Here is a 23,003-nt window from a genome sequence, read left to right on the forward strand (position 1 = left end):
AGTCTATCCAAGAGCACGCCAAGACTTGACATTCTAGAACCTTGGAGTCGTCCCATTTGATCATGCAGCTTTTAGCATTTGGAGAGTCTTTGTTTAAGAGAGGATAGAATACTTTAGTATTTTATTATGTGTTGCATAGTGCGTAAAAACACCATCAACAGGTTGCTTTACAATTTTACCCAACTTTGTGCCCTTGTTTGCACTTGTTGGCAACTTTTACCTGATGATTCTCGCTTATACTCGTATGGTGGATATCATATGGAAGATTTTTCAACATTCTTAATGGCACCTTGATTGGTAGGTCAAGGATATATTCATCATGATACTCTTTCCAAATAGTCTCAGCCATGCAACTAGAAGGTTCTATTATTTCATCTGTTAGTTGTTTTTTCAAGGCCATGAGAATCCATTTGCATAGGCTTCATCAATCTCTGCCAAATTAGTCAGCACTGACAATTCAAAAGAATGTGCCATTTGGCCAAAATGACACTCTTTATGCCCAGGCGAAAATAGTTGATGATCTTGAAGCTATCAATTTGTTCTTCAAGCATGTTTAGAGAATATTGGTGGTTAGATGGATTTCTGTCCTTTTTTGACCTGGAGACCAAAGGTCAAATTGATTTTGTTATTGGCATCTTTCTCTATGTTTTCTGTATCTATTGTCAATATAATAATCGGACAGCTACCTACATATAATTCAACATGTCAGCTGTAAATATCTTGTCTCCACATGGTTCTGTACATGTGATTCCTTCTTTCCTGTATGTACAGATGACTTATTGAGGTATTTTTGCATTCCTATTTTCCCATGGGGATTGAGCATTCATCTCCACCATTGCCAATCTATTAATCTACACCAATAGAAGTGTATGAATATGGTTTTTGGTGGCTGTTTTTTACTTGATCATTGCTCTTGTTGGATGTAGTTTTCATCTTGAATTCATCTTCCACATTGTTGAAGAAGAAATTTGCTTGACTTCACAAAAAGATTGCTTTTAAAAATCAACGATGTAAACTAGCAGTATCAAATGGTCACACTTCATTTTGTGACTTGCGATTTAGGTCAGCAATTTGTATGATTAAATGCAATTCTCTAACACATTTAAAGAGAATTGCATTGAGATTTTTGTTTGGGAAATTGATTTGTCCTATGTCAAGTAAGTCTGTTTGCCAAATAATGCTAATTACATATATTTGGGAATTATTTTTCTTTGTTATTCAGCCATTTATATTTAATGTCAAGGAGAAAGCCGATGATGGTCTATTATGGACGTTTAAGTATCTAAGATTACATTTTTCAAGTATCCTGCAGATAATATAGTCATTGTTGAATTTTTTAAACAATATATGATTTTTAATGGACATTTAATACTATATCTAACATATGTTTTTAAGTCTAGGGTGACTATAAAGCCAGGTCACAGGACTTGTCAAGTACTCATTGGTTGTTCTGAGTGCAAGTCTGGTAAATTCAGCCAAGTCCTAGTCTGAGTCAAAAATCAGTTTACTGAGTCCAAGTCAAACTAAAAAGTAAGCCTTGTTGAGTCTGTTAATGCTGGGTAAAACCAATTGAACACACACAAAGGTTGCTTATTCTATGTAGTTGTAAAACAACATCATTCTCGTCAATGTGGGAAAAGTGATATAAGTTTTCAGCCTATTTAATTTGCACTATTTTCTTTTGCACAAAGATCAATTGTTGCTTGTTGTATCAAAGCAAGTCTATGCTTTCCTGTTTTTTCAGTTTGTCTTTGTACAATTGATATGTAGATTCTTTTGAGTTTCAGTTATCTTTGCTTTTTCACCTTTTCATTATTTGCTGATGTTTGTATACTCAATTCAATTTTTGGTGAAATTTGCAGGGGGACAGGTGGAAGAGGACATAATGGACATGATTGACAGGGAAGCAGATGGAAGTGACAGCCTTGAAGGGTTTGTTCTTTGTCATTCAATAGCTGGAGGGACTGGTTCAGGTTTTTATTCTTTTCCTAGTTGTTGCATTCTATGTGGTACCTTGCTGGATTGATATGGTTATGGGTTTGATTTCTGCATTGACTTTTAATTGGTTTGAAGTTCATTCTTCCAATTGTCTGTTATTTGCACCTATAGTCATAGGCTCATACTGTGAGAAAGAGAAATCCAAGGTGTTTCAAGCTTGAAACAACCTCCAGATCTAGGCCAGCTCCCTTATTCTATTTGAAATTAATATTGGGGGTGGGGAATGGGTTGAGAAGGGATAGGAAGTCTTATTCTAAGAACAGAAAAAGAAAATTGTGTGATGTGCAAGAATTGTGTAATCCTACAAAGCAAATGCAACAAAATAGTGCATAACAAACTACTCTTATAAATAGCCTCTAACTGATACAATTAAGCAGAATGAAAATGGTAAGATTTTCAACATAACATTTAAATCGATCATCCGCACAAAATATCATGCTAAGCGCTTTAGCCACAATTCAATCATTTAACTGTTTGAAGCATGGATAGAAAACTCTGCGAGTACTTGCCAAGTACTCGTGGATTTTTCAGCTGGGCAAGTACTCTCAATTTTAACTTGTGAGCCTCATTGCAGATGAAAAATCATTGGATTTAAGACGAAAACTTGTTGGGTTTCATGTGATTTCGAGGTAATAAATCGCAACCTGGGATCAAAATGTCCCAACATGGGTTAAAATGCGTCAGGACAGGGCTATAATGTGGGTTAAGATGGGTATTTCATGAGGATTTTTTCTATAAATTGGTCTATAAAGTTAAGTTCAAAGTTGATGGAACACTTGACTAATGCAAAGCTTGGTTGGTTGCTAAAGGCTTCTCACAGAAATAAGGTATTGATTGCGAGGAATTCTTTGCTCCTACAACAAAGATGAGCACCATCCAACTAGTTCTAGCCATTGCAACATAGTCTGGTTGGAAAGTCCATCAACTGGACGTGAAGAGTGCCTTAATGGTGATTTGGAGGAAGAGGTCTACATGACATAGCCTCAAGGTTGTAGGAAAAGAGCACTAGGTATGCAAACTGGTGAAAGTTCTTTATGGCCTAAAGCAAGCCCTAGGGCATGGTACTTCAAGATTGATCAATATTTGGTAGAACATGGCTTTCATAAAGTCCTTTAGATCCCAACTTGTATGTCAAGAGTGTTGATAATGACATCATTTTTCTTGTCATCTATGTGGATGATATCATCATTACTAGTAGTGGAGCACACTTGTTCAAGCACATTAAATTGAATTTGTGTGTGGCATTTGATATGACAGATTTGGGACTTCTGCATTATTGTCTTGGTGTAGAGGTTTGGTAGACAGGTGGCAGCATTTTCATTTTTTAGTCAAAGTATGCCAGGAGTTTGTTAGATAAGTTCAGGATGACAGATTGCAAACCTTCGTCGACACCTATGGAGAAAGGGTTGAAACTGCTAACCAAATCACTTGTGGTGAATGAGTCAACTTTCAGGCAACTAGTTGGTAGTCTCATCTATCTTTCAACCACTAGACTTGATCTTAGTTATGCTGTGAGCGACAAATCTCGTTTCATGACAACCCCTAAAGCAAAATATTGGGTTTTAGTGAAACATGTACTGAGATATGTCAAGGGAACACTTGACTTTAGCATTCTATACAACAAAATCAATGATCCTCAGCTGATTGGTTTTTACAAACTTAGATTGGTTAGGTTTTGTTGATAATAGGAAGTCCTACTTCTGGGTATGTCTCCAGTCTCGGTATGGGTGTAGTCACATGGACTAGGAAGAAGTAGCAAGTAATATCTCTTTCCTCGATCGAAGCAAAGTATCGGAGAACTATTAAAGCAACATGTGAGGTAGTATGGCCATGGAGGATGCTTTTTGACATGAAAATGTCTCAAGCAGGGCCGTTACCCTTGTTTTGTGACAATCAGGGGGTGCTAAAACTTGCCAAGAATCTAGTCTTCCACGAGTGAACCAAACATGTAGAGCTTCATTGTCATTTCATCAGACAACTTGTTGAAGATGGAACTGTAATCTTGTAGTATGTTCCAATTGAGGACAACATTGGAGATATCCTAACCAAGTCTTGGAGCCCGTATAAGTTTGTAAAATTTGGGGGACAACTTGGTACAATTAGTAGAATGACCATTAAGGGAGGGTATTAATGTAATTAATGTTATATTTAATGGCCATTTATATTAGTTAGTTTAGCATCTTTCTATTTCTACTTTCTGTTTATGATTTTTTCTGTTTTAGAAACATCATCTTGTAATTTCTTATTTATGGAGCCTTTTGTCTCCATTGTTAATACAATCAATTACCATTTCTTGCAATAGCTACTTGTAGAATGAAATGGATACAAGGAGGATAGGAAGCCTCATACTTCAAAATAGGTGCAGAAAAGCTGAACTTTGGGATTGGAAAATTGCTGATGTGTGTTTTATGCACATGCAAGCATCAAATAAAATACCAAAGTATTTTACCCTCTTGAACAAAATCACCTGAGATGCTAAGGATAAGATCAACTAAAATGATTCCAAGGTTTCTACAGTCAAGTCTTGACGAGTGGGTAACTCAATTGTCGATGTGAATTGCTATTTTCACTTGGGGACTTACACAATTGTTCGAATTAACTTTGTATATCATGAATGTGGAATGGGTGTGCTGATAACTTAGGATTTGGCAATTTATTTCTTGACTTAATTCTAACAAGACTTTCTAAAACAAAAATGGCATAAGGGGAATAGGGTTCAGGAAATCTATTCTAAGCCTAGGAATGTAGGAAATGATGAACAGATTTAGTGGAATCAAACTAGGCAAGGTCTCACCATTAAGTCGAACAGATTTTGGCACGAGCTTAGTGCAATCATCTAAGGTGTATTTCATAGATTTTCAAATTACTACCATCAAACATTGAGACAATCCAAGTTGATGCATAATAATGGACGCATAATAATCGAAGTTAAGTTTGCATAAATTTCCAATTGACCACGCACGACACACTTACAATCAACAAGAGTCTAGTGGTATGGATTAATAGATTCCACACAAATATACTCAAAATTTTTTTCATTCAATTTAACCAACATTGAAAGCAAATTCTAATCTAAAAATCTAATCTAACTTGGAGGAATTGAGAACTTTGAATGCAAAAACAACACTGAAACAAAATCACCATCAAGTCAAACAATGATTTATATTCAAAAGCTGCAGCATATACCAACAATTCTACAAAATCTCTCTCTTACAAATGAGAGGCAATGAGGTATATATAGAGTCTCATACAAAATGGATGGCCAAGATTAAAACTAAATCAAGGGTTAAGATCATGCCAACAAAGCCTTAGAGTTGCCCTAATTAGGGTTTACATAAAAAATGGTGCCACCAACATATGGCCCAATAGAAAGATACCTAGTCATCAAATAGGGAATCTTCTAGAAGATTCCTTCCCACATCTCTCTCTCTCCTAGCATACTCCAAGATTCTAGCTAATACAAAATCTAACTCCATGGAAATGCTGGGTAAGGTATCCTGCTGTAAATCAATCACGTCCAATGCATTCGAGCAAGCATCCAAAGTGTTCTCCCAATCTGGCATGAGCTTTTGCGAATTATGAACATGAATCAACAAGGAGACCAAGTCATTTATCTGACTCTTCTTCAAAGAGTCCAATTGATTGAAATATATGAATTTCATTTTTTCTCTCAATTCTGCTAAGTGTAACGCATTGGCTTCACTGACATGAACCTTCGATAACTCCTCAATTGAGGCAAGGATCTTCAATTGAAGATCATGAATTGATCCTTCCATCTCTGCACAACTCTTTTGTGTGCTCTCATAAGTTGATTTCTTCATGGCTAATGAACAATACCAACCATGGAAATCGTATCTATCTCCATTGTGTACAATATTCTCCTTGATCAATGTGGACATAGGAATCCTCTTCAAAGCTCTGAGGCGTGGAGTAGTCTTCTCTTGAATAGGTCGGAATTCTTCTCAAACTCCCTCCAAATACTGTATCTTGAATATGAGCCCTGTTGTTCTATCAAAAGTCTGGACAAAATGAGTAAGGAAATCATCCGCCTATCTCTTTGTATCTTCAATCCATTTCTCCACCTCCGAGAGTGTATCTCTTGTTGCCTCACAATGTGTATGTAGTCCATGATCAACTCTAATAGGGGAAATAAGGGTGGGATTCTCACGCCTTATCCCTGCAATATACTCTCTAAGTATGATATTCTTTGCTTCGTACTTCTCTCTTTTCTCTATCTCCCGATCCAATCTCGCGTTGATTGCCTTGAAGGTATCGCCAACCTCCTGAAATTCCCGCTCTTTTGTAGTACGACCAAGGGCAACTGAAGTAATCTGGAAATCCATGGGAGTAGCAATGTCCATTGTCACATCTCCAATAGGAACAACCACGTGCGCAATCTGCATCCTTGTTTCATCTCTAGCTATGTGTGAAAAAATCTCAGCCCTCTTAGGTTCTTTCTCCTTGTTGCTTCTAGCTAAGTAGTCATTAATGTTGTCAATAGGCTGTGTCTCTACCATCTTCTTACTTTTCTCCATACTCATCAGCCAATCAGGAATAGTGGCCATCTCCATACATCATTGAGGCACATCTCTCGATCAAGCTCTCTCAATGCCGAGATAACATCATCATCATCAAGATTATCCTTGGTCAAATCATATACATTCTTTCCCAAACTAACCTCCAAAAGAATAGTAGGGGATCTCGACTGATCTTCATCCTCATTTGGTGGAGCAGATGTAGTTGTAGCATGTAAATCCTGAATATTTTCTGGTAATATCACTGTGTTGGAACATTGCTCAGCCTCTTTGTTCAGTTTTGGCATTTCAACTTCCTTGATCGATGAGACACTGAGGGGTGGTGAAGGAATGATAGTCTGTTGCTTCTTCTTCTTGACCTCCTCAATCTTCTTCCCTCTAGCCTTGACTTTTCCTGATGCATTCTTCCTTTGTTTAGGAGTTTGACTCTCCTCATCCGCATGAATCTTGATATCACTGATAGTTCTCTAATCATCCTCAGAAGCGGATTCCTCTGATTTCATCCTTTCATAAGTGAAGGTAACACCCATGTCAACTAACCTGTTCATCTGATGGTCTACCTATCCACGGGAGAAACTCAAGACCTCTCTCATCAGCACATTCAAATTTGTTTTTTCTGGTTCTGACCAATTAGGCAATAAAATTGCTTTCTTCATTTCATTCTCATATTGTGGATGCGTATGATCCTTATCATCTAATACTTGATGAGGAATGAGGAAAAGTCCACACTTCGTCATAAGTCCACTAACATTTTGGACCACATTCTTCTCTTTACTGCTTGCTCGTCCATCAGGTTGGCCCAATAATCTTCAATGTCTACCTTGTGGATGAACTTATCTCCCCTGATCCTTCCAACTTTCATGTGTATCAAATCTTTCTCTTCTCTTGTTTGTTGCAAATTGATAGAATGAAGCTCTTCAATTGCTGTGCTAGCTGCCATGACGGATTGACAAACCTCCAATGTCTTCCCCACTGAAATAGGAAATGACATGCTCATTCTGTGGTTTTCCTTCCGGATATAATCATATTCCAGAAGCTGTCTCTCCACTTCCAACAGGATCATTCTGTTAGTAGGATACCTAGGAAGCTTGTAAGGTTCGGATTGAAATCCATGAATCCTTAGTTATGTGAAAGTGGGAAACTTTATGTACCACAATCCATATTTCTCTATCAGCTCTGTTGCCTCCTTGGACAACCTCCTGTGGATTCCGCCTTGCAACATTCGTGCTATGTACATAGTGAATACATCATTCACTCTTATAATCTTCAATTTGATACATGTTCAACTGTGGATAGCACTCGTAACTCCTAAATTGTCTTTGTCCATTCCCGACTTCACCTCTGCATATCAATCCCTTGTAGGTAACAAATCGTGCAAGTAAGTACACCAAATAGGAAGTCATGGCGAATGACCTGGACCACTCCACATTCCTCAGCTGAAAATTCAGATTGTCACTTATGATTTTAGACCAATTAATCAATGTTCCTTTTAGACAATCTTGGATGAAATAGAACATCCATCCATCGTATATTGCACCTTGCGGCATCCCCATCACTCGGTTCAGGAAATGCATGTTCGTGTCTGTATACTCCTTCAATCTGGATGACATCTTTGGATTCTAGATAGAATCCCGTTTCAACTATTTTCTGTTGTTCCCTCCTTTCCTTGATTCTGGACTTCTTAACCTAGAGTTTTGAAATGCAAATGTATTTTGATTGGAGATGTATGGAAGCATTCCTGCATGAATGACAGTGATTTGGAAATAATATTTAAGATGCCACCACATTTGAAAAAGGGAATAAGGATATGGAAGGGGCATCTTGGTGTGCTTTTCCTGTTACAGTTTTTAGGATTGGGAATCTCCAATTTAATTTTTTAGATTAGAATTGACTATGGGTATCTGACATGCAACATGTGTGGATTCCTGAAATCCAAGCATGGACCCCTTATGTACAAATAAGTATTAAAATTTTGACATGTTCTTTTATTAGGTTTTACAACTATTATAGCTTTAGATTTCGTTTGACTCCACTAACAGAACATGTGAGGGAGTTTTGTGAATTTAATGGCAGGAAGTGCATGTGTATAAATGTTTTACTGCAATGTTGAATTTTTAGGAAGGCATCTTACATGCATGTTACATGCAGGTCACATGGTGATTCATAATCAATCTATAAAATCATAAAACTATTGTAGTTGCAATGTCATCTGAACTTGATTCTTTTCAAAATAAAACGAAGAAAGGAAAATATGCATCTGATAAATGATGCTTTCCATATTAAGTATCTAATTCATTTCTCTCCAATACAAATTCTTCTTTAACAATAGATTTGATTGAATATTCTAACATCTGTGGTCTTACATATGACCTCTAGTCATATTTTTGTACTGTCTAATCAGGATTTAAATTCTGACACCTAATTGTTAATTGTTCATGTACCTTGCAGAGTAAGGTATTCTGTTGGCTGGTTAACTGTTTATTTGATGCACTTGTTCATCTTTTTGAAATTAATTAAGTGCACAATATCTTTTGTGTGAAATTAAGGTCATGGAAGGTAATTTCCGTGCTTAGAGGCACATGATATCTTCAGCTGGTTATTTAATCATATCACGTGTCTGGAAGAATTTTATATGTATCCTCATGGGATTGCTGTTTCCATGTCTTTTGTTATGTGTGATGGGGGCACTATTCTTTTATTAGGGTGTAGATACTTCTTACTGCATTTGTTACTTTGGGTCCTAATGGTAAGTAATGGGTCTTCACTTAAGCTCATTCTTCTTTGGTATGGACCTTTTAACATAATTCATTTGATTGTATATTCTAACAGAGTTTTCTAGTTTATTTGTGAGATTTGGAGTAAACTGAGTTTGAGCAACTGTTTTTATACCAGATTCAAAACATTTATGAATGATAATTATACTTTATCATTTGATGAATTCAGGAATGGGGTCATATCTTTTAGAAGCTTTGAATGATCGATACAGCAAAAAGCTAGTACAGACATACAGTGTCTTTCCAAACCAGATGGAAACCAGTGATGTTGTTGTTCAGCCTTATAATTCTCTTTTGACTCTCAAGAGACTTACCCTTAATGCGGACTGTGTTGTGGTACTTGACAATACTGCTTTGAATAGAATTGCTGTGGATCGCCTCCATATACAAAACCCAACATTTGCACAAACAAACTCATTGGTATCAACAGTGATGTCTGCTAGCACGACGACGCTTCGCTACCCAGGGTATATGAATAATGATCTAGTTGGCTTGGTTGCATCTTTGATACCAACTCCAAGATGCCACTTTTTAATGACAGGGTACACACCCCTTACGGTTGAGCGGCAGGTTGGTTATACAATTTTTCATGTTATCTTAGCTTTTGGTAACTTTAAATGTATCTTGAATAAACTTGAATAAAACGATTTCTTAGTTTTCTAATTATATGTGTAATGACAGTGGTAGAGATAATTGGTGCATATATCAGACTGCTTGTTTCAAACACTGATCCTAAATAAGCAAAGATGCTCTGGAAGAATAATTCGATTATATAGTGAAAGATAAACATCTGATCTATGTGGAGGAACACTCTCCACAAGAAATAATTATAAAATGATAACATTCTGTGATGTAAATTAACAAATGTTATTATCCAAAATTTGTTGTCCATGCTAGTTGTTCATGATATTCAATGGTTGCTGGAATCATAACTGAGAAGAAGACGGAAACTAGCATCTACAATTTAGTTTTGGGATGTTTCAATAGTTGAGTTTACTGGGAAATATTTTGACTGTATTCTTTAGTCCTAAACACAGTAGAAACTAAGAAACCACGATACCATTGATCAAAATTATTGATAAATTGATTCTAATGTTATGTATTAAGGTTCTATGATGTATATAATGAATGCCTTGTCAATCTCCTTAGGAAAAACCAGTCCCAAAAATATGCCTCCCCATCTTGGAAACTTGGTGTAACATAGGAACTAGTTAACTTCTTATGTCTAATCACTTTCTCGTATTTAGAGTTAGGAGTTGTCCTTGCAAGGGTTTAGGAAATGCAATGCTTGTGATTAACTTGGGTTAGGATGAACCTTTGCAATAAGCCATGGTTATACCCAAAGACAAATTGGCATGCAATGCATTTATAAAATTAACTAAGAGTCAGATAAACTGCTGTCTAATGAATTATTGCATCTTCTGGCATTAAACTTGCAGCTTTTGATGAATTAGGTCCTTGATAACTCATATATTTTGATATATGATATATCTGGATTAGATAAAGTTACCTCTTTGAAAATCAAAAACCTAATTGAATAGTTCTTAGTTGAAAAACTTATAGGACAAAAGTCTAGGAGAAAACTCAACAAAGTTCCCAAACTTTAAAAACTACATAAATATGTAAAATCATCTTAAAAAGCATGCATAAAATTGAATTTACAAAAAGTAGATCTTTGTTCATTTATAGATAAAATTTGAGTTCAATTCTCATCAGACTCAAACAATCATAAATTAGTCTTAGCTTACATGGGGATGCATCCCTGTCCTGGAACCTGATGTCCCTGTCCTATAGCCATTTCGGGGACGCCAAGGGGACATCCTCTTGCCGTCCTTGCTACACCAAAAATACCAAGAAACGCTAAGATGTCCCCAGCCATTTTGGGATGTCTCGCCTTCCTTGGGACAGCAAGGGGACGTCCCCTTGGCATCCTACCATCCCCAAAATGGCTAGCCGTCCCTTGCGGTTGGGAATGATTCCAGGCTTTATTTGCTTCTATTGGTCCATGGGGGGTCCACATGGACTTCTAAACTACAAAGGAACCCTGAAATGACACAAAGAGTTAAAACCAAAACAAAACACTAAACCAACAACCAGGACTGGTTGGGCTACCATTGGATGATCCACTTCTAGCAGAGGGTGATAGTGACTCAGATGGTTCTAAGTTCTTTGGATAGTGATAGCCCGAATGAGGCTTAGTTTCATAGGCTGTTGTATTTTGATGTTTGAGACTTCTGGATACATGTTTGAGACTTTTGGATATTGATAGGCCATGACTTTTTGATGTTTGAGACTGTTGTTATAACGCTTTATTGAATTTTTTTATGCTGTTATACTACTGCTCTCATGATTTATTTACATAATGATATTGTTGTTACCAGTTATTGGAATATCTCCCTCTTTCCCTCTCTCTCTCTCTCTCTATAATGTATTAATATATTTTGGTAAATTCATATATACATTTAAAAATTTGTATATTGCCATCTCCTGCCGTACCCTAAAAATGGCCCTCTAGGGGATGTTCTGGAAACGCATCCCCTCCCGTCCTTGCCCCTCTCCTTGAAACGCTGTGGAACATAAATTACATATCTGTATTAATATTTTACATCGCCATCTCCTGCAGTACCCTAAAAATGGCCCTCTAGGGGATGTTCTGGAAACGCCTTCCCTCCCGTCCTTGTCCCTGTCCTTGAAACGCTGTGGAACATAAATTACATCTGTATTAATATTTTACAAATTTCATTTGTGAAAACCATGGGGCCAAAACAATTTTAACTTTATTCTATTTAAAACTAGAAAATATTTTTTCGTATTTATTAAAGTCTTATACTGCATTTGATTTCAAGTAATGTTTCAATTATATTATTTGTATGCCTAACAATCTAAAACATTGCTCTCTTGCATTTTCTGTTTAAAATGCAGTATAATAACTAACAATTCCGAAACATTACTTCCATATTATGTAATGTTTCAAGTAATATTATTCATGTTTATTGAAGATTCTTTAAATTATTTGAAGTCTTATTTATTGAAGGCTTATGGAAGCAATTTTTTCCCATTTGCTGACAATGGGAAATAAATGTTACGAGTCTGAGGCAATCACAAAAATATAAAGGGTTATTTGTATTTACTGAAGTCTTACACTGCATTTGATTTCAAGTAATGTTTCTCTGAATTTCAGAGGAAAGGTTTTACGGATGGCAAAAAAGTTTCCAGATTTTGGGCAATTTGGTGGACAGTTATTAAAATGTGTTAAAATACCAAAAAATAAATTAAACTTGAAATAGTCATGTCTGGTAAGCTTGTCAAGAACAATAATAAAATCTTTATCTATAATTCTTGATTGTTAAATATTATATGAAGAGGCAATGATGTTACCTTCCAGAATTTTTTCATTAAGGCAAGCTACTCTGGAGCATGCTACAATAAATAATTTCACCAAGCAAAGGATAGAGTGCCAAAATTTTCCAAAATTGACAAAATCTCAGGCAGTAGCTTGTACAGTGCATCTGAAGATTAAACTACATTATAATAACTAACAAGTCTGAAATACTATTATCACATGTTTGCACTTAGCATATACTGAAGATAGAAACAGCTAGAAGTCTAAGTGATAATTGCTCTACTGTATTTCTGAAGTCAATATTCTATTTTTAAATTACTTTTCTATTTCGTTCATTTCTGACATCCAGAGACCCTGACCTCCAGATTTTCACTACTTTTGGTGTTGGAGATGTTGAACTTCCTCAAGCAGATGCTTTTTCCCATCCAAAGATTCTTTCATCTGGGGGTTGTCTGGATTTCTATTAGTTGTTAGTTTAACTTTAGTTTACCTTGATTCCTTGTGTTTGTTCTATTCTCATATTTTACCTAAAGCACTAAAAATCTCAATATTCCTAATTCATGTATATTTTATATTCTTATATGGGAGATACTCTGACATGTCGAGGGCAATTAAGGGATGTGATGGCTTCTCTTGCCTTCCTGGGAATGCCAGGGCGTTTCCATTGTCTGCCAAAGAAGGGGATGCCCCATCCAGTTACAGAAATAGAGGGGATGTCCCATCCATTTACAGAAATAAAGGAAATGGGAGGGTGTGGCATCCCATTCTAATTCCACGGTCCCCAAAATGTCAATGACTGTTATGGGTAGCGAGGCCCTGGAGAACATCAATTTCAAGCCAGGAATGAAGTTGAAATAGAATTGTAAATTAGTTATGAGTTAGCATTCTCTATCTAATTCAGCAAGTATTTTATTTATTAAGTTTGATTTGCTGTACCATATAGATTTTATTGTGTATCAATTTTTCAATATGTCATGTACGGTAGAAATTACAGGGCTCTAGAACATGTCTAAGGCCCGAATTGCCTCATTTGTTTCTTGCCAAGGATGAAGATGAAATATAATGTTATTCTTATTTCAAACTAGTTCTCTTTCTTAGACAGTATTTGATAGCAATGCATACTGGTAATTTATTTTAATTGCATTTAGCAAACTAATTGTTTTTTGGTTCTATAGGATGCAATTCATTAAATATAAGTACTTGGTTTTTAGAGCTTGGTTGACATTTATTCTGAACTTATTCTGGTCTGCAGGCGAATGCTATTCGCAAGACAACTGTACTTGATGTTATGAGAAGGCTTTTGCAGGCATGAATAAAATTTCCCTCTTGTGATGGTTTTCTGTTCTTTTTGGAAAGTACTTTTTGGTAGCTTACAGATAACTTAGTTTCTCTGATGGTTCAGGCCAAAAACATCATGGTTTCTTCTTATGCTCGTACAAAGGAAGCAAGCCAAGCAAAGTATATATCTATCCTGAATATAATTCAAGGGGAAGTTGATCCCACACAGGTATTTCATTTATATTGAAAATTATTGTTTCTGAATGAGAGGCATGGGACCAATGTGAAAGCAAGTTGCTTGTAGGTGTAGGAAGCACTATGATATGAATTCATTGCATTATCTGCCACAGTATGTTTCATTCTTCGAGTCACATTCCTCTTACTAATGAACCATTTGGATATGTGGATATTCAGAACACAAACGTTCAGTAGTTTTGGATTAATATTGCTGATTGGCACTAATGCTATGCAGATACAATATTTCAGACTTGGAAGTTGCTCTTCACTAACTCTATATTTTGTGTGTAAAGGTACATAAAAGTCTTCAGAGAATACGTGAAAGGAAACTTGCTAACTTTATTGAATGGGGCCCAGCAAGTATTCAGGTGTGTTGTATTGATGGATACTTGAAATTCAGTTTTATTATTGACGTTGTATGATTGTATCTTTTTTTTGAAATTGACAAAAAGGATTCTTTTCAGGTTGCTTTATCAAGAAAATCTCCTTATGTACAAACTGCTCATAGGGTATGTTGCTCCTTATCATTGTTATCTTATGTAATTACTGATTTCTATAGCCTCTATGAATCATTCAAACACTTAACCTTGCATTTTATGGCTTGTGTCAACAATACTTAACTTCAAAAATCCTGTTTCAAGAGTAGACCACAAATAAAAGGTTCCATAACTTTTTACTCTTCTTGCATTCTTTATAACACACAGGTTAGTGGTCTTATGCTGGCAAGCCACACAAGCATTCGGCATCTCTTTAGCAAGTGTCTAAGCCAATATGAGAAGCTGAGGAAGAAACAAGCCTTTCTGGACAACTATCGGAAGTTCCCTATGTTTGCTGTGAGTATTCACCGCAGAGTTGTATATGATATGGAATTTAAGAATTTTGTATTCTATATTTGACAAAACCAAAATAGGTTTTTGAGATGGATCTATTTGATTATTTGATAAACAATTTTTAGTTATCTAATGAACATATTTCTGAAATGTCTATTGCACATAAAATATTAACAATGGTAAATATTTCTTAGGAATGAAGTGGTTTGAACAGAGATAGAAGGGAGAATAAGTATTTAAATTATGAAATCATGGTTGATGGGGTGATTGTGTAATGGTAAAGTGGTGCATTTGTAAAGAGAATCACCCAATTTCAAATCTCAACATTGCAATAAGGATGTCCACAACTCAGCAGGAATGCAGGTGTAATAATACGTCTACAAACATGGCTTTTTCATCCTTGGTACTGGCCAGGACTCAGTGATGTTCCCAGTTACCCTACACAAAAAAAATAAAAATTATGAGTTCTTTTTCAGCATGAGATTTAGTAGAAATACTAAACTAGAGCAATTGTAAAATTTGAAAACTACAAATTTTAATGTGCAGTACCTAAATGTTTAACTTTTCTTTATATGTTCACATCAACAAATGTACCTAGCAAGTCAATGTGAGTATACTCTGAATCAGTGCTAAAAAGGGGATCAATGAAAACTTATGTGTAACAAATGTTTCTTGTGTGATGGTAAATTCAACCTGCGATTTGGTTCCTTTGACTTTCAGAAATACAGAGTTGGAATACATTTTTTCTACAATTGTATACTTGTTACTGTCTTGGATAGTCTTGAGAAAGTGTATTACATGCATGGTATTCAAATTTATGTCTTTTTATCATACTCGTGATAGATCTTTTATTAAAATAGGAATTAAATAGAGAAAATTCATCGAACACCTTTTGTATAATAAAGCCTTGACCTTCAAGTTAGTTTTGTCTTTTGACTGTGTACTAATTCAGTAAGGTTCTTCCGAAGCCATATTTATATAAAATAATATAATTTCTATGAATGATCACCTTGTCAATCAACTCTTAATAAACTTTACAAATGTTACTGACAGCTGAATATCATTGATATGGTGTATTCCAAAGATGTAAATATCTTAATCGGAAATAAATCTTTTGGCCGAAATTTAAAAAAAAATCGGGAATTGGGAAAAAATTGGCAATAAATCGGCAAAATTATCAAACATTTGAAAATATATAATTTCTTAAAATATTCTAAAAAAACACATGTATACACTAAAAACTGTTATATATCAGATATCTTACTGTTATTAAATTTATAACAGTAATTACTAATTACTAATTATTAATCAATACAAATATATAACAGTTTAATAAATTTTTGATGATAGATTTTTATTACCATTTAAATTTGACATGAAATTTTTATTAAAAAAAATCTCACTTTAGTAACCAGAGCTATTAAATTTAAAAATGGCAACAGTTGCAGTGAGGTTGAGGAGGAACTGAATGGAATACGATTTATTACTGGTTACCAAACAATGTACTACTAAATATTTAATATATATTATTTTTAAGATTAATAACTTTCAATATTTTGAATTATCAACTTGTGATTTTTGTGGTTGAAAGTTGAAACTGTTTATACAGTATGTATTCAATTCTGTCATTTGAAGAACAAGAAAGAATACTTAAGTTTTAACAACAGATACCTGCAACATAATAGAATAAGACTGGAACAAGGTTGAATGCTGTTGATTATCATCGGGCATTAGCCATCGGGGGGGGAGGGAAGCCGCAATCGCGCGTTTTGACTAGCCAAAATTGCTCTTTTTATTTTCGCGCAACTTTTTTTTAATCTATTTAGGGCTGTGACCTCTGTTTTTTCATCGTGTTTTGAAACTGCGATATTCTACATTTTAGTTGTGATTTTTGGTGTCTAAGAATGGCGATTCGTCTGCGATTTAAATGACGATTAAATCATTTGCCAGAATGACTCGTGAAAAATTGCGATTTAGGCAATTTTTTCACGATTTTTTCATCCTTGGTGTATTCACATATTGTAATTTGTTTTTCTTGATGCTGAGCTTGTGTGAATTCAAATATTCTTGATTAAGCCTGTCTCATATAGCATGAAGAGTGTTCTTTGAACATGAATTTACTTATACGCTCAATTATATGGAAAATTTCAGACAGATACATAGTGTGGAAACAAGCTAGGAAGGAATTCTGCATGTGAGTGCCAAAAAACTGGTTTGGATGATGACTTGGGAATTCCAGTTCTACTAAAACACCATTCAAACAGAAACAAATAGATTAAATGAAAATAACAATGTGTATAATCCATTCCATAATAATGATTATCAGCGTTCCCTTGGCTTATGTAGATATTGATGCAAGTTTTGTTTACAAAATCTTACCAACTATTTTAATTCTCATAAATAATTTCAGATTTGTTTCCTAATCCCCATTATGTGTGTAAATTTTGTAAATGATGTTCAATTTACAATTCAATATGCAAGATGTATTCTTAATTGAATTCTCTATATCTATGTAATTTTCTATCTTTATTATAAATCTGACTATCTTCTTTGTTTGACAGGTGAGGAGTATTTCTCGATTTCAATATCCTCTTCACAACTATCAAATGATACATATATACAAGAGGTGAGGATCAAGCAGTGCCTTGACCGGTCATGTCTTATGGACATGACCAATCAAGACTCTACTTGATCACACTCTTTGGTATATGTTATCAACAGGTGTTTAATTTATTGCCAGCCCGATACTAATTGGGGTTCATGTAACATAGTGTATATGTTAATCGGTATTCACGATGGGGTTGGCGTGATATAATAACCGATGGGAATCGATGTCTATGTTAGTTGACACCGATCACTAACTAAATGTTATCTATCCAAGCGGTGAATACTTTGCCACCCGAAAGCACTTGATAATTATTTATTATTTTCTAGGAACACATCCGCTGTGAATCGGAATACATAGTTAACCCGAAAGTGATCACCGATATACCATGTTGTTGATATTGATTGACTAAGTAAATTCAATATACAAAGAGGAATGATTATCAGATGAAAATAACTTGAAGTTGATAGTTTATCGATAGGATAAATGATTGAATGAGAGACTTCATTTATCTCTCATTCAATCATTTATCTTACCGAAGCTATCTTGCATTAACACTCCCTCTTAGCTAGGTAAGATAAATGAGAGCAGTATATCAAGCATCACAATTCAAATGATAGTTAGCATTCTTTACACAATCTAACTTTCTAGGAAATCATATCACCTAATCACATGATATGAAGTATCACCTAAACACATGGTACAAAGTGTCTATCACGTCAATTTTGTGATGACAGGATATCACCTTAACACGTGATATCAATATTGCCTAAGCACACAATACTTAAGGATAATCATATGAGAAAATATTCAATTCTCATCTTTATCCAAGTTGTGGTAGGTGCACTAACATTTCATATAAATGCTTTACCACATCACAATCATGGCTCATCCATGATACACCAGAGATCCAACATGATAACTGGTTTGGACGTTATAAGATCGTCACCTTATAATGTCTCCATACAAGTGTTTATTATCTTGAGAGATTGTCACCTCTTAGATATGAACCCAGGGGATAAAATCCAAATAAATAATGTCCTATCATGACAAAGAAGTTTACATTAAACATCTTATAGATATGCAAATACAGATTACAAAGCAAATTACCTTTCTATCATACCTAAACCTTTTCTGAAGTGATCAACCTTCACTCTGAAAAGAGGTTTGGTTAGAATATCTGCAGTTTGATCTCCTGTACAAACATATTCTAATTGGATCGCATTCCTGTCTACCATATCTCGCACATAGTGGTATGAAATCTCAATATGCTTGGATCTGTCATGAAACACTGGATTTATTGAAAGTTTTATGCAGTTTTGGTTGCCACAGTGTATAATAGTGGGTTTCATAGGTTCTCCAAACAACCCCACAAGCAACTTCCTAAGCCATACTACCTCTTGGGCAGCCATAGAAGCTGCAATGTATTCTACCTCGGTGGAGCTTTGAGCTACAGAAGACTGCTTCCTGCTGATCCAAGATATCATAGCTGAACCTAGACTGAAGCAACACCCTAAAGTGCTTTTTTCTATCAGTCACACTTCCAGCCCAATCTGAATCTGTAAATCCATGTAGGTCTATATCAACTTTCTCATATTTGAGACCAAGGTTTAGGGTACCTTGTAGGTATCTCATAATGTGTTTTACTGCAACCAGGTGTATCTCCTTCGGTTCACACATAAATTGACTTAGAGCATTAACTGCATAACAAATATCTGGTCTTGTATTTACCAGGTACATCAGGGACCCAATCATCTGTTTGTATTGAGTAGGATCAGTGGGTTGTGACTCTGCTGCTGCTTCTTTAAGTTTATGTAAATTGGTTTCCATAGGAGAGGTCATGAGTCTACAGTTTAGCATTCCGAATCTCTTCAAAATATCCAAGGTATACTTTCCTTGGTTTAGTATAATGTTGTCAGAATTCTGCCATACTTCCAATCCTAAGAAGTAATGAAGGAGTCCCAAGTCCTTCATATCAAATTCTTTGGATAGATCTTTCTTGCATTGATCTATAAGGTGATCATTTTCTGTGATTAATAAGTCATCAACATATAAAATCAATATTAGCATATCACCTTTATTTCTTTTGTAGTAGAGATTAGGATTTGCATCATTTTTGGAGAAGCCTAGTCCTGAGAGATAGGTGTCAATTCTTTCATACCAGGCCCTGGGAGTTTGTTTAAGCCCATAGAGAGCTTTCTTGAGTCTACACACATGAGACTCTGCATCATGAATTTCAAACCCTTCAGGTTGCTATAGGTAGACTTCTTTTGAGATCTCACCATTTAGAAAAACTGTCTTAACATCCATCTGGTGTACCTTCCACCCCTTTGCTGCTGCAATGGCTAATACAGCTCTTATTGATGTATACCTGGCAACAGGTGCAAAAGTTTCTTTATAATCTATTCCTTCCCTTTGTGAGAACCCTCTAGCTACAAATCTGGTCTTGTGTTTTTCAATACTACCATCTGTGGCATGTTTGATCTTGAAAAGCCATTTAGATGAAACCACATATTTCTTAGTTGGCCTAGGAACAATCTCCCAAACATCGTTTTTCATAATGGACTGATACTCTTCAGACATGGCATCCTTCCATACTTGATGTTTAAGTGCATCTGATACATTGTTTGGTTCGGCTTTAGAGAGCTCATTCATAAGGGCAACATAGCTAGTGAATTTATTAGGCCTTTTGCTTTCCCTGAAGGTTCCTAAAGGAGCAACAAACTTCTAAGCTTCTTTTATAGTCTTGGTGGCCCATAGTGGTCTTTTCTTGAGGTTTTCTCTAGGTGGACTTTGGGTTTCACTTATAGTTTCCTCAGGATTCTCCCTTTGAAGCTCAGGAGTAGGATCTCTATCTAAGCTAGGGGTGGGGATATAGACTTCAGGGTCTAGAGAGCTTTGGGCTCTTTTGAAGGCTAAGTCTTCTTCAAAGATCACATCCCTACTTAGTTCAATATTTTTTTGACTAGGTATATATATCCTGTAGGCCTTGGAGGTTTCACTATATCCTACAAGGATTCCCCTTTTTCTAGAAGGCTCTAATTTTAATCTTTTCTCCCTAGGTACATGAATATAGACAGCGCATGCAAATATCTTAAGGTGGCTAATATCGGGTTTTGATTTAGTAAAGACTTCCTCAAGGGTTTTATCTTCAAGATGAGAGTGAGGACATCTGTTTTGAATATATACAGCAGTGCTAGTTGTTTCTGCCCAAAGATTGACATTTAGATTCTGATCAAGAATCATAGCTTTGGCAGCTTCAACGATTGTCCTATTTTTCCTCTCAGCTATTCCATTTTGTTGAGGGTTATAGGGTATTGTTAACTCCCTCTTAATCCTTGAATTTTTACAAAACTCTTTAAATAATTCTGATGTGTATTCCCCCCCATTATCTGTTCTTAGGGTTTTAATTTTGTTACCAGAGTAGTTCTCTGTTAGTGATTTGAATTCTTTAAATCTATTAAGGATCTCTTCTGATTCTTTACATTACAGAAAGTAGATCCAAGTTTTCCTAGAGTAATCATCAACAAATATTACATAATACAAAAATCCCCCCAATGAAGGTACAAACATGGGTCCACATACATCAGAATGAACTAACTCTAAAATTTTACTTGTTTTCCTAGTACTATTTTGAAAAGCACCCTTAGAATTTTTACCTAGAGCACATCCTTTGCATGCCCCTGAATGATATTGCTTTAACTTAGGTAGACCTGTGACAAGGTCTCCCATTGATGATAAAGCTCTAAAATTTAGGTGGCCTAGTCTTCTATGCCAGACTTCATTAACATCTGTAGTTTCATGAATTAGGGCTAAGTTGGGCTCTGTGCATAGCTCATACAAGTAGCCTTGTCTTTGACCAATTGTTTTAGCTTTCTTGATGGATGAGTTCTTTGGCCAAGCCAATAATCTGTTGTCCATGAAGGTCACTTTGTATCCATTGTCCTCCAGTGCTGATATTGAGACTAGATTCCTCTTGATGCCTGGAACATATAGCACTCCTCTAAGTTTTAATGATACACTCGACTTAAAATTGATGGTGCAGGTTCCAACTCCTTTGACAGGGTGTGTAGAATCATCTCCGATAGTTACTTCCTCATCATTCTCCTCTTTCATGGAGTCTAGTACTTCTTTGAATCCTGTGATGTGTCTGGATGAGCCACTGTCGATCACCTAGGAGTTCACTTTGTTTGATGCTTGATTTGTGAGTGCTGGATAGAGTACATACTTCTCGGAGTCCTCTTCCCTTCTGGATTTTCCTGTTTTGGCAAATGTGGCTTGTTTAGCTTTTTCTGGACATTTGGCAACATAATGCCCAAATTCGTCACATCTGTAACACTGAATCTGAGAGAGGTCCTTCTTGAAGGAGTTCTTGCCGTGACGACCTTTTCTCCTCCTGAATTGCTCCTTTCTTGTTTGAGTTCGTACTTAAAACTTGAAGATCTTCATCTATATTCTTCTGTTTGATCCCTTTCTTATTTTGCCTTGATTCCTCTTGGAGACAGTCAACCTTTAGCCTATCGAATTTTGGGAAGTTATCCCTTGCACTGATGCCTTGGACGAATGTTTCCCATATGCTAGGCAACCCATCTAGAGCAATGAGGGTTAATTCTTTGCTTTGGATCTCATATCCAAGGGTTGCCAGTTCATCCCTTAGGGCAGATGTTCACATGAAGTAGGCATTGACTGATTCTCCTTTTATTATGGCTATGTGATTTATTTCTCTTTTTAGGGCCAAGGTTCTACTGGCTTTAGATATCTCAAAAGCATCTTCAAGTGCTTTGAACATGTTGAAGGCTGTTTCATGTTTCCTTATAATGGGCATAATGTTGTTCCTTACCCCATCAACTATGGTTTTGATAGCCTTATCATTTCCTTCTCTCCAAATTGCTTTGTCAGGTTCAGTCTCAAGTTCTTCAGTTTCAGTCTTTACAAATGATTCGACTTTATTTTCTTTTAAATCATTTGAATTCTGAATTTCCATGCGGAGAAGTCATCACCTCCTTCGAGTCTGTCTTCAAATCTGATAGCGCTAGCCATTGAGAGAATTGTGATGTTGAATATATGCTTGATTTGAATTTTACGTAAAATTCAACAGCCTCAGGGTCGATTTAACTATAGCTTTGATACCATGTAAATGATGTTCAATTTACAATTCAATATGCAAGATGTATTCTTAATTGAATTCTCTATATCTATGTAATTTTCTATCTTTATTATAAATCTGACTATCTTCTTTGTTTGACAGGTGTGAGGAGTATTTTTCGATTTCAATATCCTCTTCACAACTATCAAATGATACATATATACAAGAGGTGAGGATCAAGCAGTGCCTTGATTGGTCATGTCTAATGGACATGACCGATCAAGACGCTACTTGATCACACCCTTTGGTATATGTTA

General features: G+C 35.7%; 1 protein-coding gene across 1 annotated transcript in view; it reads left to right on the forward strand.

The window, feature by feature from the left end:
• LOC131068296 (tubulin gamma chain) overlaps positions 1-23,003 on the forward strand; it is a 104,743-nt gene that overhangs the window by 66,334 nt on the left and 15,406 nt on the right. Inside the window, exons 5-11 of the mRNA XM_059213940.1 lie at positions 1,863-1,973; positions 9,477-9,877; positions 13,903-13,956; positions 14,053-14,157; positions 14,459-14,533; positions 14,630-14,674; positions 14,870-14,998. Coding sequence (XP_059069923.1) covers positions 1,863-1,973; positions 9,477-9,877; positions 13,903-13,956; positions 14,053-14,157; positions 14,459-14,533; positions 14,630-14,674; positions 14,870-14,998 — 920 coding nt within the window. The remainder of the gene's footprint in view (positions 1-1,862; positions 1,974-9,476; positions 9,878-13,902; positions 13,957-14,052; positions 14,158-14,458; positions 14,534-14,629; positions 14,675-14,869; positions 14,999-23,003) is intronic.

This window comes from Cryptomeria japonica, chromosome 11 (genome assembly GCF_030272615.1).
Source record: "Cryptomeria japonica chromosome 11, Sugi_1.0, whole genome shotgun sequence".
Lineage (NCBI taxonomy): Eukaryota > Viridiplantae > Streptophyta > Pinopsida > Cupressales > Cupressaceae > Cryptomeria > Cryptomeria japonica.